Source organism: Haliotis asinina, chromosome 2 (assembly GCF_037392515.1).
Source record: "Haliotis asinina isolate JCU_RB_2024 chromosome 2, JCU_Hal_asi_v2, whole genome shotgun sequence".
NCBI lineage: Eukaryota > Metazoa > Mollusca > Gastropoda > Lepetellida > Haliotidae > Haliotis > Haliotis asinina.
In genome coordinates, this window is record NC_090281.1 from 56102583 (window position 1) to 56116838 (window position 14256).

General features: G+C 40.9%; 1 protein-coding gene across 1 annotated transcript in view; it reads right to left on the minus strand.

Moving 5' to 3' along the window:
- Positions 1–14256, minus strand: part of LOC137272719 (transient receptor potential cation channel subfamily M member-like 2) — a 45725-nt gene that overhangs the window by 24324 nt on the left and 7145 nt on the right. Inside the window, exons 5-18 of the mRNA XM_067805103.1 lie at positions 13817–14027; positions 13093–13303; positions 11999–12146; positions 10459–10552; positions 9435–9565; positions 8004–8195; positions 6771–6935; positions 6221–6402; positions 5187–5439; positions 4580–4667; positions 4021–4100; positions 3543–3671; positions 3039–3182; positions 397–630 (exon numbers count right to left, since the gene is read on the minus strand). Of these exons, the coding sequence (XP_067661204.1) occupies positions 397–630; positions 3039–3182; positions 3543–3671; positions 4021–4100; positions 4580–4667; positions 5187–5439; positions 6221–6402; positions 6771–6935; positions 8004–8195; positions 9435–9565; positions 10459–10552; positions 11999–12146; positions 13093–13303; positions 13817–14027 (2262 nt within the window). The remainder of the gene's footprint in view (positions 1–396; positions 631–3038; positions 3183–3542; positions 3672–4020; positions 4101–4579; positions 4668–5186; positions 5440–6220; positions 6403–6770; positions 6936–8003; positions 8196–9434; positions 9566–10458; positions 10553–11998; positions 12147–13092; positions 13304–13816; positions 14028–14256) is intronic.

Here is a 14256-nt window from a genome sequence, read left to right on the forward strand (position 1 = left end):
ACCATTGACCTTTGGTAACAATGTCATAATTCTAATCCCAATCTCATGAAACTTCATGAATGGATCCCAAGTACACTGTGTCAACAGAGATAACTAGTGAGTGAGTGAGTTATTGTGTGAGTTTATGGACACACTCAGCAATATTCCAGCTATATGGCGGCGGTCTGTAAATAATCAGGCCACGACCAAACAATCCAGTGATCAACAGCATAGTCGTCCATTTGAAATTGGGAACTGATGACATGTGTCAACCAAGTCAGCAAACCTAACCACCAGATCCCAATGGCTGCCTCGTACGACAAGCATGTTTGCTGAAGAACAATTCTAACCCTGATCGTAACATTTTCATGGATGAGTCAATTCTGAGGCAATACAAGGGGAGGTAACTGCACCTACCATCTTGTTGATGCTGATCAGCATGGGCCCCAGGGTAGGGCTCATAGGAAGGAAGACTGCCAGGGTGCGGTAGTAGAAGAGCAGCAGACCGATGCTCATGATGAACTTGGTGGTCATATAGTCCACATAGGGGAAGAAGTGCGGCAGGATGCGGAAGATGGGAAACATCAACATAAACAGCATGATGAGTATGATCTCCACTGTCTTCCAGAATATTGGCACCTCCGGGTATTTCTGGAGAATGATACATTGGAGTTCAGGATATTATTAACAAACTGGTTCATATATTCAATCATTACAGTGAGTCAGTTACATGGTTACAAACAATATACAGCACCTAAACATTAAAAATCTGTCAGCTTTGAAATCAATTTAGACTATTTGGTAATCAAACATTGGCAAAAACCTTAGTGGCATCTAATGATTCCGTGATTCACCAAAGCTGTTTCGTGTTTCCTGATCTGTAACACACTGATAGCATGACATCCAATATTAACTAAGCAAGGATCTAAGGCTTTGATATCCTAGATAAGATTTACATAGCTAATCTTCTTACAGAACAGTTGATACAATCTCCACCATAACATCAATATGGGTGACAAGACAAGGAACCAAAGGTCTATGTTACCATGGAAACATTCTTCATGAAACCATTCCGTTATATACAAGGGTGGAGGTAGATGGTGTATATGTACAGAACCAACACCTTGGGCATGGAGATTACAAATGAATGAGTTGAACAGCACATCAGTTACAAGACATGACTGTCCATTTACTAAGACCATGACCTTTATTATATGATGAAACCCTTCTGCATGAGTAGGCTCGGAAAGACCAAGGATCCTAATATAGGATTCACACCCATGACAAGTGGGTACCACAAGCTAAGGGACATAACTGTGCAGTGAGTTGCAGTGCTTTAGACCACTAGGCCACCTCAAATCTCAGTGATCTGTGGACTGTAAAGTTAGTTACAGGTGCTCCGTGGTTAGAGAGTTAAAAACCAACTCACTTCATCGTTAGTCTATTAGCTGTGTCATCTATTGTATATTACTTCCCAACTGTTATGATAAACACCCTGGACTCAGTCAGCACCTGGTGTATTGGGACACCCAACAACGTCAATTGACATAGCTGCGCAGTATGATAATGCATGCTGATTGGATGGATTAGTTTGGACTGACAACAAATTGATTGAGTCCATGGTGATCTACAGATCATTAAAGAGAATTAGCTGTTGAGACATATACTGAACAGCAAAAGAAAAACATGTTTTCAGAAAGTGAAATGACATAAAAGTCAAAGTTGCATTTGTTGTTCAGTACACAGAGCCGAGGTGCATATTTGCGTATTTTACTCAATAAAAATCACATTTTCTCAATAAATTACAAATCTGGGAGTACAAAAACCACATAAGAATTCTTAAAACCCAATGGGTCTTGCGTACTTTACTAAGTGAACAAAATAAACTTGCATATGATAATTTGTCGTGGAGGCCGAACTCCACTTCAACAGCCTTAGCAAATGTTTAATCATGCACATATGCATATACTGTTATAGCCGTAGCCACTGTCTGGAGTTGACTGTACTAGTCACATGACTTCCATGTTGCCGCTTCAAAAATGGCTGCCAACAATATTTGGGAATATAAGAATTACTAAAACTTAGATCTACTGAGAAGCATTCATATTTGCATATTTAGAAGTGTTAATTACCCAATAAGGAAATGACACTATGTGTGAAAGTACTTAATTCTTTAAACTAGTGGGTGTATGCATAATGCTTAGTCCTCAAAAAATGCACTTACTCATACATAAACAGACATTGGAGTAAATACCCAATTGCTTGAAAAATTATCTGGAGCTCTGGTTACATTTTCCTCAATGGAAATGTATCTTGCCAAATTGGCATAGCTTATATACTCCAATAAATCCTTCAAACATGATTTTGTTGGTTTTAATGTGAACTTTCTGCTGCAATTCACATAACATCCCTTTTAAAGCAAAAAGTTTTCATTTTCAAGGTTGAACAATGAATCAAATATGCAACATCTGCTCCAAAAAGAGTGAAAATACACCACACCCGAAATGAATGTTAGCACTCATTTAATGCAAAATAACACAGTCTGGTGAAATTAAAATCTGATATATAGCAGGTATATATGCCCCACCCAATGTTTACCTGCTCTTGGCTGACAAAAAGAAGACAAATTGTTATTGCAGTGCCTGCATGAGTCTTAAACATTTACACGACATATAATTCTATATCAAACTTGTAATTGTCTAAATGTACATCTGATTGGCCACTATAGGAACATGACAACTGTTTATTCGACTAGTCCAAGTCGGGTGGGACCAGATTGCTGGACATCAGTACTATCCGGAAGCTAGATTTCCACAGATCTCCTAGTGTTAAGATGGCTGTAAGTGCTATACACTGACCTTTATTTACCACTATCTTAGCGCTAAGAGAAGTTTGAAAACCGAGGCTCTGGAACCACTAAGGTTTACAAAGATATTATGGACATCATGCCTGTTTTTCTATGTAACAAACAGATTCTCATGGGCAAGTCAAGTGTAGCTGGCTCACACTGAAATTCTAGCTCAATCAAATTCTCAAAAGAAGATTCAAAGGGAACTGACCACTTTCTTGACGAGAGTAGCCCTGACAAGTTCTGCCCAGATGATGACAGTCCAGATGAAGACAACACTGTTGAGGTAAACGTTTCCACAGGAGGGCCACAACACAGCCACACTGAACAGCACCAGGAAGAACACATAGAACAGCTGGAACAGAACACTGATACCGTGAGAAGGTAGCTGAATGGCTGCTGCATAGGTGGGTGGTTGGGTGGAAGGAAGGATGGATGAGTGGATGATGGGTTGAGAGTAGGTGCCAGTCTGGAGGAGTTTTTGATGGGTTAAGTGGATGGAAGAGGGGGTGAACTATGAGTGGATGTATATGAGACTGGCCTAAATCAAATCCTCACAGATGTTGGTAAATGTGGCATACATGAAGGAAAACAGCTCATCAGGGAAAATGCACAGAGCTGACTCAATGGACAGATCAACATGTTGAGTTCAACTCAACTCACATCAGAACAACTGTAAAGCCAAGGATGGATGTGTGATTCTGGCAGTACCAACCTGGTTGATCCAGAATTTGGTGATGGGAGCACTCCACAGAAAGAAAATCTGTTTCCATAGTGGCAGCTTTATCCCCATGTTTCCCCGGGCGATCAGGCTGTGTAGCTTCTGTCTCACAACAGACTTTTTCTGAAAACAATGTGTAACCATCATCACAATGCATTCTGTTTACATGCTGCATTCATCAAGCAAGCATCTTAGGGGACCCTGTCCTTGACTCCTGTAACTCTGACCTTGATTTCTGTGACCTAGACTTCTATGACCTTCACCCCTCACTCATTACAACCAGTTTCCACTTGAATAGTTCATATATTTTTGAAATCTTATTTCTTGAATGGAATGACAAGTGTTATCTATCCAAGAATGACTCCTCAAATGCTAGTGTTAACTGAGGTCTGGGGGTAACACTGGTATAAAGGCTGCCTCAGAGTCATCTCTGCCGTATTAATAACTGTCATTGACATGTTTCTCAACTCACCCTCTTGGTCCCCATGTCCATGGACATTGGCCGCAACAGCATTGTGTCCTCTGCAATCTCCACTTCCTCTTCATCATCATCTGCAGCAATGCATTCAACCAATTGAAATGTTTGCGAAGATACACCGAACCAATCAGAATGTTTGTGATCTCATAACACTGAAATGATCAAATCATCCCAACAACACACGAAATATGTGTGAAATATGAAATGTGAAATATATGATCACCACAAACCAGAACATTATACTGAAATAATTTCACTCTGAACCAATCAAAACAGTCATTTCACCAAAACCACATTAACCCATCAGACATTTTGTAATAACAGCATCTGATGGAACCAACAAGAATTCGATAACATATACATAGAAAACACCAGTCTCTTAAAACAACTGAAACAGGTATCTTCTGGATAGTGTAAAGAAAGATTATAAAATAGCCCTACATTGTTTATGTACAAAAGGCTTCTCAGTCAGACAATCACATGAAACTTGTAGGGGGAATTGCAACAGACATTTCATCAAACTATCACATGGGATATGTTTATATGAGGATACCTGTTTCAAACTTCTGTTTTCCTTTCTCATCTGGTTCAAAGTAGACCCACACATACATGGGCAAGACAAGGAACACGCACAGGTAGATCTGGAACAACATCATCACTTCCATGTATGGCAACAAGCTGACACAGTTTGATATATCTGACGTCTGCCCCATATTAAGCTGACTCTCACTGGAGTTGCCAGACATGGATTGTTTAAAACCTGACCTTAACATAATCATCACATAGAAATAAGTCACTAAACAACCATCATTGCTTCTCTACCTGTGGTTTCAAGGTGGGGAAGATATACTAAAATACATCTTCCTAATGATACAGATATTTCATATTTGATGTAAGAGTACAAAGTACTTTGCTTGTTCCCTGCCTGGAAATAGCTCCAGAAAGTGGCTGGAATCCTTCTAGGACTTCAGAGTGAACACATTTAAATGTACAAGTTGTTAAAAGCACTGACGACTTCAAGTGAAAAGCGTTAAATGTTTTGTTATTATGTTGAAAACAAAGGTTAGAGGGAAGGGAACCGTAAAATATACATCTCCAGAATCATGTCCCTCATAGGTATCATGCAGTTGCCATCAGTTAATTGCCGTCTGCCTCATTACCTTGAGCCAGTCAGGTAGTGCGGGCTGTCCCCAGTCCAACTCTCGGATGTGCAGGTTTCCATACCAGCGGCGGGACAGCCACTTCTGGCAACAAGGATGGGCGATGAACCACTTGTTTTTACCCATCCTGGCAATCTCCACCACCGTCTTGTCATTGAAGTCCTGCAGCGTTTTGTTGAGTGCCTGGAAGGCTTGGTTGGTGGAGTCTTTGTAGCACAGGTCCAGCAGGCTGACGGCCATCTTGCCAAACTCACTGCAACACATACATAAAAGCCTCATAGTCCAAAAGTGACAAACTTCCTATAAAACCTGAAGTGCATGACACTTCAGGTCGATGGCCTTATCATTAGGTGGATCGAGGATCTCGGGGAGATCAGCAGAAGGTTCTATCAGACGACTGACTGTATTCTCCAATACACAGAATGCGTGCTTGCAAGATTGGAAGTTTGATGGTTCTGTCACCCTGCTGCCCAGATGATCTGGTGGATAGATCATCTGCGCACAGAGCAAAAATCAAAGGTTTATTCACCTGGCTAAAAGACCCTGCCCTTGTACGTATTCCATTACGTACCATGACACACAGAGGACCTCTCCACAAGTGCTAGAGTCTGAATACTTTGCAGTCTTGGTGGCCATAGCGACTCACTTTGACAAGGTTAGCTGACAATTGGGCCCCGATCCACAAAACACTTGTAGTGCTACACCATCCTCAAGCCTATGACGAACTATAGTCATGACAGGCTGTAATGTTATGAACACTTTGTGAATTGGAACCTTGGTGTTCTATGTTAAAGGCCTCTCTCTCCATGAGCTGAACTTTGTATTTTCACACGAGGTCTGAAGAAAAGAATTCCGATAGCACCCCCACACTCTAAAAATTGTATGGTTGCTTCCAAACAACAATGAACGAAAGAAGTGACAGAAATAATATTCTGTCTGAAACAATCATACCCTACAATCTACCCCAGGAAAATTACTGACTGTTCCAACGACTGAGCATCAGGTTTCAAAGATGAGGAAACAGGTGTACTTACATTGATGTGTTCCTGACGCTGTGACGGATGTCTGGCTCCTTGCACCATCGCTTAGCCAGGTTGTGCATTAGCATACTGATGATGAGCGCCATCGCCATGGGGTCCTCTGTCTTGCGCCAGAAGACCTTAGCCAGCTTTGGTCTGTTAGTCAGCGCTGCCCAGAACACCAGTGTGTTAACAGCCTGTAAGGCCACTTGATTTTTCATAACTGCTTTACAGTTGTCATTTTCAAAAAGTCAAGACATTAAAATTTTGTAACGTCCTCCTTTTCCCACTTTTATCAAAGTGAGTTTTCTTGCTAACGAGCATAAATTGATATTGCTGGGGTTTCAAATTTTCCATACTGTATTCAGATATGACTCTAGCATTCATGACCATTCACACCTTAAAACTGAAATATTTCTATAAAATGGAGAAGCTGAAGACTTGCAGGTGCTCCCAACAGAACAGATTCATAATACACTTAAATATGTCTCAAGATACCTCATAAAACGCAGTGTGGACAAACATGAAAGCACTTTTCAATGTTTCCAAGTAGATGCCACATTACCCGTCTCTCAGCCACATCTTTGTCTGTGATGTAGGACCCGAGGGCGTTCATGGAGAGGGTGTAGGGGTTGACCAGCTTCGCCAGCCGGGTGCACCGATATATCAGACGATTCAGGTCACAGCTCTCCGTCTCAACAAACTCACGGTCCAAGGGAGCGTACGGGTCCTTCAATAGGAGGTCATAAATACTCAATGCTGGACATTCTTAAACTTGAAGCGTCTTGAACCTTGTCATATGTGACATTTGCATAGTAATATTTTACATGACTATTCTAGACATCGGAAGATGTATGCATGAGTTAATTCAGCAATTTGAGTTCATGTTTACAGTGACAGCCTGTAATATAACCAATTCTGTATAAGCAACAACAGTTCCCCAAAACAAACGTGAAGTAGAGTGTTCCACCTGCTCTTCAGAGACACATCCTTAGTTCACATAAACAGCTGAATTACAAACCACCATAGGATGTATGAGACGAGTGTAGTACTCTGTAAGTCTGTCACAATGACTGAGCTATGTAACACAGTTGATAAACTACAGGATGTTAAAAAACTGACATGATCAACATGACAAGACAGATGCCCTAAACTTGTCAAGAATATGTAGTGATTAGAAGCATTGATGATGACTGATCAGTTAAATGATCCTTAAACAGTGGTTACAAACAGATAGGGAAGTCAACAAATGGACTGCTGTAGACTGCAAGTATCACTCTACACATGAATCAAATCAATAGTTTGAAGGGTATATTTCTTGTGCAGGGGCAGTTACCAAGTAAACCAGTGCCAGATCAACAGAACCTCAGAGGCTGACAACTGTCAGTATGATCACAATTTGGTCAACCTGTACTGGAACCAAACTAGACTTGGCCCCAACCAAATCTAACCCCACATCCTGGTAATGTTTACATATTCACTGTTATAACAACGGGACTATTCAAGAGGTTCCATCACTACCCCTTATCACTGTTTGCAATGTTTTATGAACTCATTAAAGAAATAACATGAAAAAAAGAAAACATTGTCTATGGAGAGGTCTTTACAAACTTCTTAACTGATGAAAACTTGAACTTTGAAATGATAGCAGCAGACACAGTAGAGATGCAATGACAGCATTTTCTGAGATATTTCTGGCAATGTAGTCCAAGTTTCCTGGAATAAGAAAATCCAGAAACTATACTGGAACAGATTATTCAACACATACTTGTGAAAGAAGCCCCGGAATGTCACCTACCACAGACTTCCCCAGCACACCCTCCAGACAGACTCCGATGAAGAACTCCTTGTCCTGAGCATTCTCAAACAGGTTGTGCAGACGCTTGTGGTGGAGGTAGCGATGGACTCGGAACCCCTTGTTTAGAAACAGCTCCACAAAGTCCTCACGCCCCGTTCGAATCAGGGCCTGGTGAAACACATAGTCCTCCACCTGTAACACCAAGAACAATGTCCAGAAATTTGGTACTGTCCCAAGGATATTTCAAGGTTAGGAGGGTACAATAGATTTTCAGCAACCAATGCTTGCCACAAGAGGTGACTATGCCTTCATAAGAAGCAACTAATGGGATCGGGTGGTCATTTTCACTGACTTGGTTGACAGGTCAGTGGTTCCCTATTGCGCAGAACAATGCTCATGCTGTTGATCACTGGATTGCAATGGAATATTGCTTATTGTAAACCAAAAGTCACTGTGTTCTGTAATCTGATTGGCTGAAAAACATGATCAAATGGTATTAGATTCCCGGAAACTGCAAGACTATTCACTGCGTATTTACACATAAACAATTGTTTTGTTGTATCATCAACAGTGGTGACGTCGTCGGTTCCAAATGCATTCCCGTGCTTCAAATACTCAAAAACACCCGGAAATTGGCCAACACATGATGTTTATCTCCTAAGTGTGGCATAAAGCTAAACTCACTCACTCATCATGAACAGGCTATAACAACTGAAACACTTTCTTTCTGCATAATTTCATTGTCGCCAAGTAGCAATAATGAAGACCCTGCCAGATGAGTTACGTTCTTTCTGAACTTAGTTAAATACTCTGGGCAGCCATTTCATAAAGGAATACAGCAGTTGACTAAAAGAACAACCAATCTGAATTTATTACTAATACAGCTGAGTATTTACAGTTTAGCTGACACTGACCACAGGAAACAAATATCAATGAACAACCCTGACACATCAAATAGGTAGTGATGGTCATGCACCACGAAACACTGTGTACTGAAGAACAGCATAACACTGCCTCACAATAAAGAAAGTGAGCAAGTGAGTTCAGTCTTATAAGGCTGTTAAAGATATTCCAGCAACATCATGGCAGGGACACCAGAAATGGGCTTCACACAGTGTACCCATGTGGGGAATCAAACACAGGTCATTGAGCCAATACCTTAAACAAGACTACCTTGCTGTCCCGATAAAGAAAGTTATATCAGGTGTTGCAATTTGTACAACATTCCCTGTGAGAACAGCAGTTCTGATGTCAGTACACATATACATGCAATGCTCAATGAAATTCTGAGGTGCGTTCCATGCCCTGGTAGTTCTACGGTATGCAAAGTAAACATACAGTGTTCTAAAATTGGATACAAAACCCAATATCTTATGTTATACTTTTACATACATGGTGCTACAATGTTTTGCCAAATTTTGAGCCACAAACCTTAATGTTAATCCAGTTATATTTCTTGAAGATTTCAGTGTTTGCTAGATCTGGTCTGTTCCAGTCCAGCGTGAGTTGAAGATCCCTCTGTATCTGTTCCCGCCAACGAATTCCCAGTTTCCGTGTCTGAGCTGAAGGACAGAACCATGTTATACAATGAAAATGACTTCAACTCACCAGTTATGTCGCCAGTTTATATGGCTGTCCTGGGGGGTGGTTGGAAGAAATAAAAGCATATCATACCATTATATTCCAACTGAATCTAACATATGCCATATTTGGGATCACACTTTCTTAGTCAAGTACAAATTCTAGTACTTTTTAGGGTCCCATCTGAGAAACTGAACCTACACCCTCAGAGTCAGACAACTAATCACCAGCCACCAAAGTCAGCCATCCAACCCACTCAGCCACCATGACTTTCAAATGGTGGAAGCATGGAAGAGCGTGTGTTACATCTACCACTATATAAACATGAAGTGTGCTTCTCACTATATGTTAGGTCATCTCTTTCTTTCCCAGGACAACTGCATTTGACTATATTTTGAGTTTTTTGTTTTGGAGGGACAGGTTTTACTTTTCGCTAGAAAGACCTCTTCCCAGGTTCTACTTTCCCTAACTTCATACAAACATCAACAAGCAAATAATACATGAGTGTTTGAAATCAACTGAAAATATCATTCAAGATTAAACTCACAATACAAATGTGTTGAGGGGTTAAATTATCTACTAATAGTTACTGTCATTAAATTGATTTTATGCACACTTCAATTATTGTTATGTAGCATCATTAAATGATCATCTACATCATTGATGGTATATATGTTAGAGAAAACACCTCTCCTCGGTTTTGGTAAACAATGTAAAACCATCGGGGTCGGGAAATCCCTCCTCCACCGATTTTACATTGTCTACCAAAACCTTGGAATTCTGTTTTCTCCCATACTTCTGTACTGGCATTGTTTAATCCAACTGAATTAACATAACAAAGAAGGATAAGGACAGATTGAAACCAAAACAATACCTTTGAAGAGTGCCGTCAGGATGTACTTGTTCAGGTGGGTGAGATCCGACTCCTTGCTACTGGTGTCCAGGATCGTGAGGTAGGTGAGACTGTCCTGCAACATACAGGTAACACAGTACAGTCAAGGGGAGGTAAGGGAGACTGTCCTGCAACACACGGGTAACAGGGGGGAGGGAGAGGAGAGGTAAGGGAGACTGTCCTGCAACACACATGCAATGCTGTTCATTCAGGACGGATTAAGTGGGAGGTAGGTCAGATAGGCCTGCAACACACAAGAAACACAGTTCAGTCAAGGGGTGGGAGGGGTGAGGTAGGTGAGACTGTCCTGTGACACACAGTGAACATATTTCAGGCAGGGGGAGAGGGAGGGGTGAGACTATTCTGATAAACAAAGATCACACAGTTCAGGGAATAGAAAAGGATGACGTCTGTGAGAGGGTCCTACAACACACAGTAGACATGGTTCATTTGCTGGTAAAGGAGGGAAATGAGGTTGCTGAAACAGTCCAGCAGCACACACATCACATGAATGGAGACAGTAAATGGTTGGTTGGTTGTTTAATGCAGCACTCAGCATGACTCTAGCCATATGGCTGAGGCCTGTAAATACTCAGGCCTGGACAAGACAATCTAGTGATCAATAGAGTTGAAATTGATTGAAATCTCACAACTGATGATTGCTTCATTACAATCAATCATTAAAAAAAATTGGCATCATTTTTCAGATTTTCCTATCCAGGTTGGTATTGCAGATATGTATAGCATGATGCAACTCTCTACTTTAGAGTAAGTGAGTGAGTTAGTTTTATGCTGCACTCAGCAATATTCCAGCTATATGGCGGCAGTCTGTAAACAATTGAGTCTGGACCAGACAGTCCAGTGATCAACAACATGAGCATCGATCTGCGCAATTGGGAACCGATGACATGTGTCAACCAAGTCAGCGAGCCTGACCACCCAATCACATAGAAGCCTCTTATGACAAGCATAGTCGCCTTTTATGGCAAGCATGGGTTGCTACTTTAAACTGATGATCATGATGGTAATATAAACATTAACTTCCTTAAGTCTTCAAGAAATATTCAGTCATGACTTTTCAGTTAGTGGCATAAGTTTTCTAACAATTAAACAAGTTTGCATACCCTGAAACTTCAAAGATATGTTCCTTGGCCAAATGTTACAAAGACTAAAACATCAGGACCAAAATTATTTGTGTGTGATTATGAGAAAATTTTATCTGTTGCTTTGTCGTTTGGTCACCGCAACCAGTGCTCAGGTATTTCAATTAATCAGAACACCACTAGGGATCAAGAGCATAAGCATCAATCTACACAAATGGGATACGATGCCAGGTGTCAAATAAGGCAGTGAGCTAGACCACTTGATCCCGTTAGTTGCCTCTCACGACAAGCATGGATTGCTGAATACCATTTAGAACCAGGATCTTTACAGGTGAGACAGGAAGTGATAAATAAACAGTGGGCTATGGAGACAGTGAGTAAGGGAGAGGTGGAGCGAGTGATTGACAGTATAAACTAACCTGATGCGCCATTGTTGCACATTCTAGAATCTTGTCTCGACACTCAATACGAGCGAGATCATCGTCCTTGAAATCTTTTGGAAATGCAGCCTTGACCTTCTTCATCAGTTCTGGTTTGATGTACATATTGATGTGGTCATCATCAGATCTGTTACCATGGATACATAACATTTAAAGTCATTACACAAGACTGTTATTAGATACTTCTTTCAAGGTATTTCCCATTCTTGAGTGTTATTATCAAATATACATACATCATTTTACCTCTTTCACTGCAGAAAACAATATGGGACATCCAGACATATCGTCAAATGATAAGTTTTCACACATCATATGTCTTTGGACATCAGTGTCTACTCACCCCGTAACGAGGCAGATAGCATCACACAGATATTGTAAGCACTCAGATGAAGGTTTTTCTTAATGATAAAGTTGTTTGTAATAACTTAGGGACATATTTTTGGACATCAGTGTCTACTCACCCCGTAACGAGGCAGATAGCATCACACAGATATTGTAAGCACTCAGATGAAGGTTTTTCTTAATGATAAAGTTGTTTGTAATAACTTAGGGACATATTTTTGGACATCAGTGTCTACTCACCCCATAACGAGGCAGATAGCATCACACAGATATTGTAAGCACTCAGATGAAGGTTTTTCTTAATGATAAAGTTGTTTGTAATAACTTAGGGACATATTTTTGGACATCAGTGTCTACTCACCCCGTAACGAGGCAGATAGCATCACACAGATATTGTAAGCACTCAGATGAAGGTTTTTCTTAATGATAAAGTTGTTTGTAATAACTTAGGGACATATTTTTGGACATCAGTGTCTACTCACCCCGTAACGAGGCAGATAGCATCACACAGATATTGTAAGCACTCAGATGAAGGTTTTTCTTAATGATAAAGTTGTTTGTAATAACTTAGGGACATGTTTTGCAATTTTCACATACAACAGATGTTCTTAATTGTCTGAATACCCATAACACAATATTACATTCAGGAATATTATTTCTGACTTTCTAAAAATCTTTCTGAACACAGTTAAAATGTCTACTCCTTGTTTTGAGGGTATACCCACACTCACCTTTCTTTCATTTCCAGGTAGGCAAATGCAATTAGATCAGCTGCTAGACCAAACCCTTTCATTACAATCACAGGAATCTTTTTCTTGAGGAGGGCAAGGGTGTGGTCAATATCTGGTGGTCCCCCCTGTATCAAAAGGCCAATCACAGGAGTGGTGGTCCCTTCCGGCGGCATGTGGGTCTGAACCAGGTCCACCTCACTGTTCCCTGCAACTGGAAACAAGTACAGTTATACTTAATGATCCCAGCAAGAGGGCGTTAGTAAAGTAGTTAGCTAACCAAAAACCCGACCAGACATCAGGGATAACTTCAAAATGATACCAGCACAAAATGGACTAATCCAAACCAGACAATATTACTTGGATACATGGAACATGTTATCCAATGTTTTCACCATTGGACTGGCGAGCTGTAAACTTAGACCGTCTGTGAAAAACCTAACCTGTCTCGTGAGGTCAGACAGAACTTATTTCATACATTGAACCTGAATAACGCCTGTAACATTCCAAGTAATGCAATAACTTCTCCCCAGTTATACCTGTGTCGCAGCATGTTCATCAGCAGCAGCTTTGTATAAAACAATGCTCCTCCACAAGTCACATTCCAGGCACCGCTGTTCTTCAATTCTCAAGGAAGTGGTTCAGCCAATCCAACATATTTTGTGGATTACCAGTTTTTCCAATCACGACGATCTTACTGATCCTGTACATACAAAGGTCTACCTACACAAAGTGGTCTGACTTGACGGCATCCGACGATATCTTCGAGGACGACCGACAGGCATCTGGAAGCGTAGTTCCAAGTTGTATCTGAAGTTGATGAGCTCCTGCGATGTGACTTCCTCCCCTAAGATGAAGTGGGTGTGGTTGGGATTCAGGTTGTACTTGCCTGACGATGGCTTGTAGAATGAGTTCTCTAGTTCTTGTGGGTCCTTGTGCTGCAGAAATATGTACGAGTCTCAGACATGTAATGAGATGTATAGTCCAGAACATGAGGGCATTCTCGCACCTGCTGCCTAAATAGGTGAGGTGAGGGCAAATTGGTCTTAATGTCTCACATAAGAGACAATATGCATGTGTGTGCATGTGTGGCTGCTTGTACTAGCCCAGACTAAAGTTGGTTTTATAGTGCAAGCTCACTGACATGCCATTATACAGACTCACGGT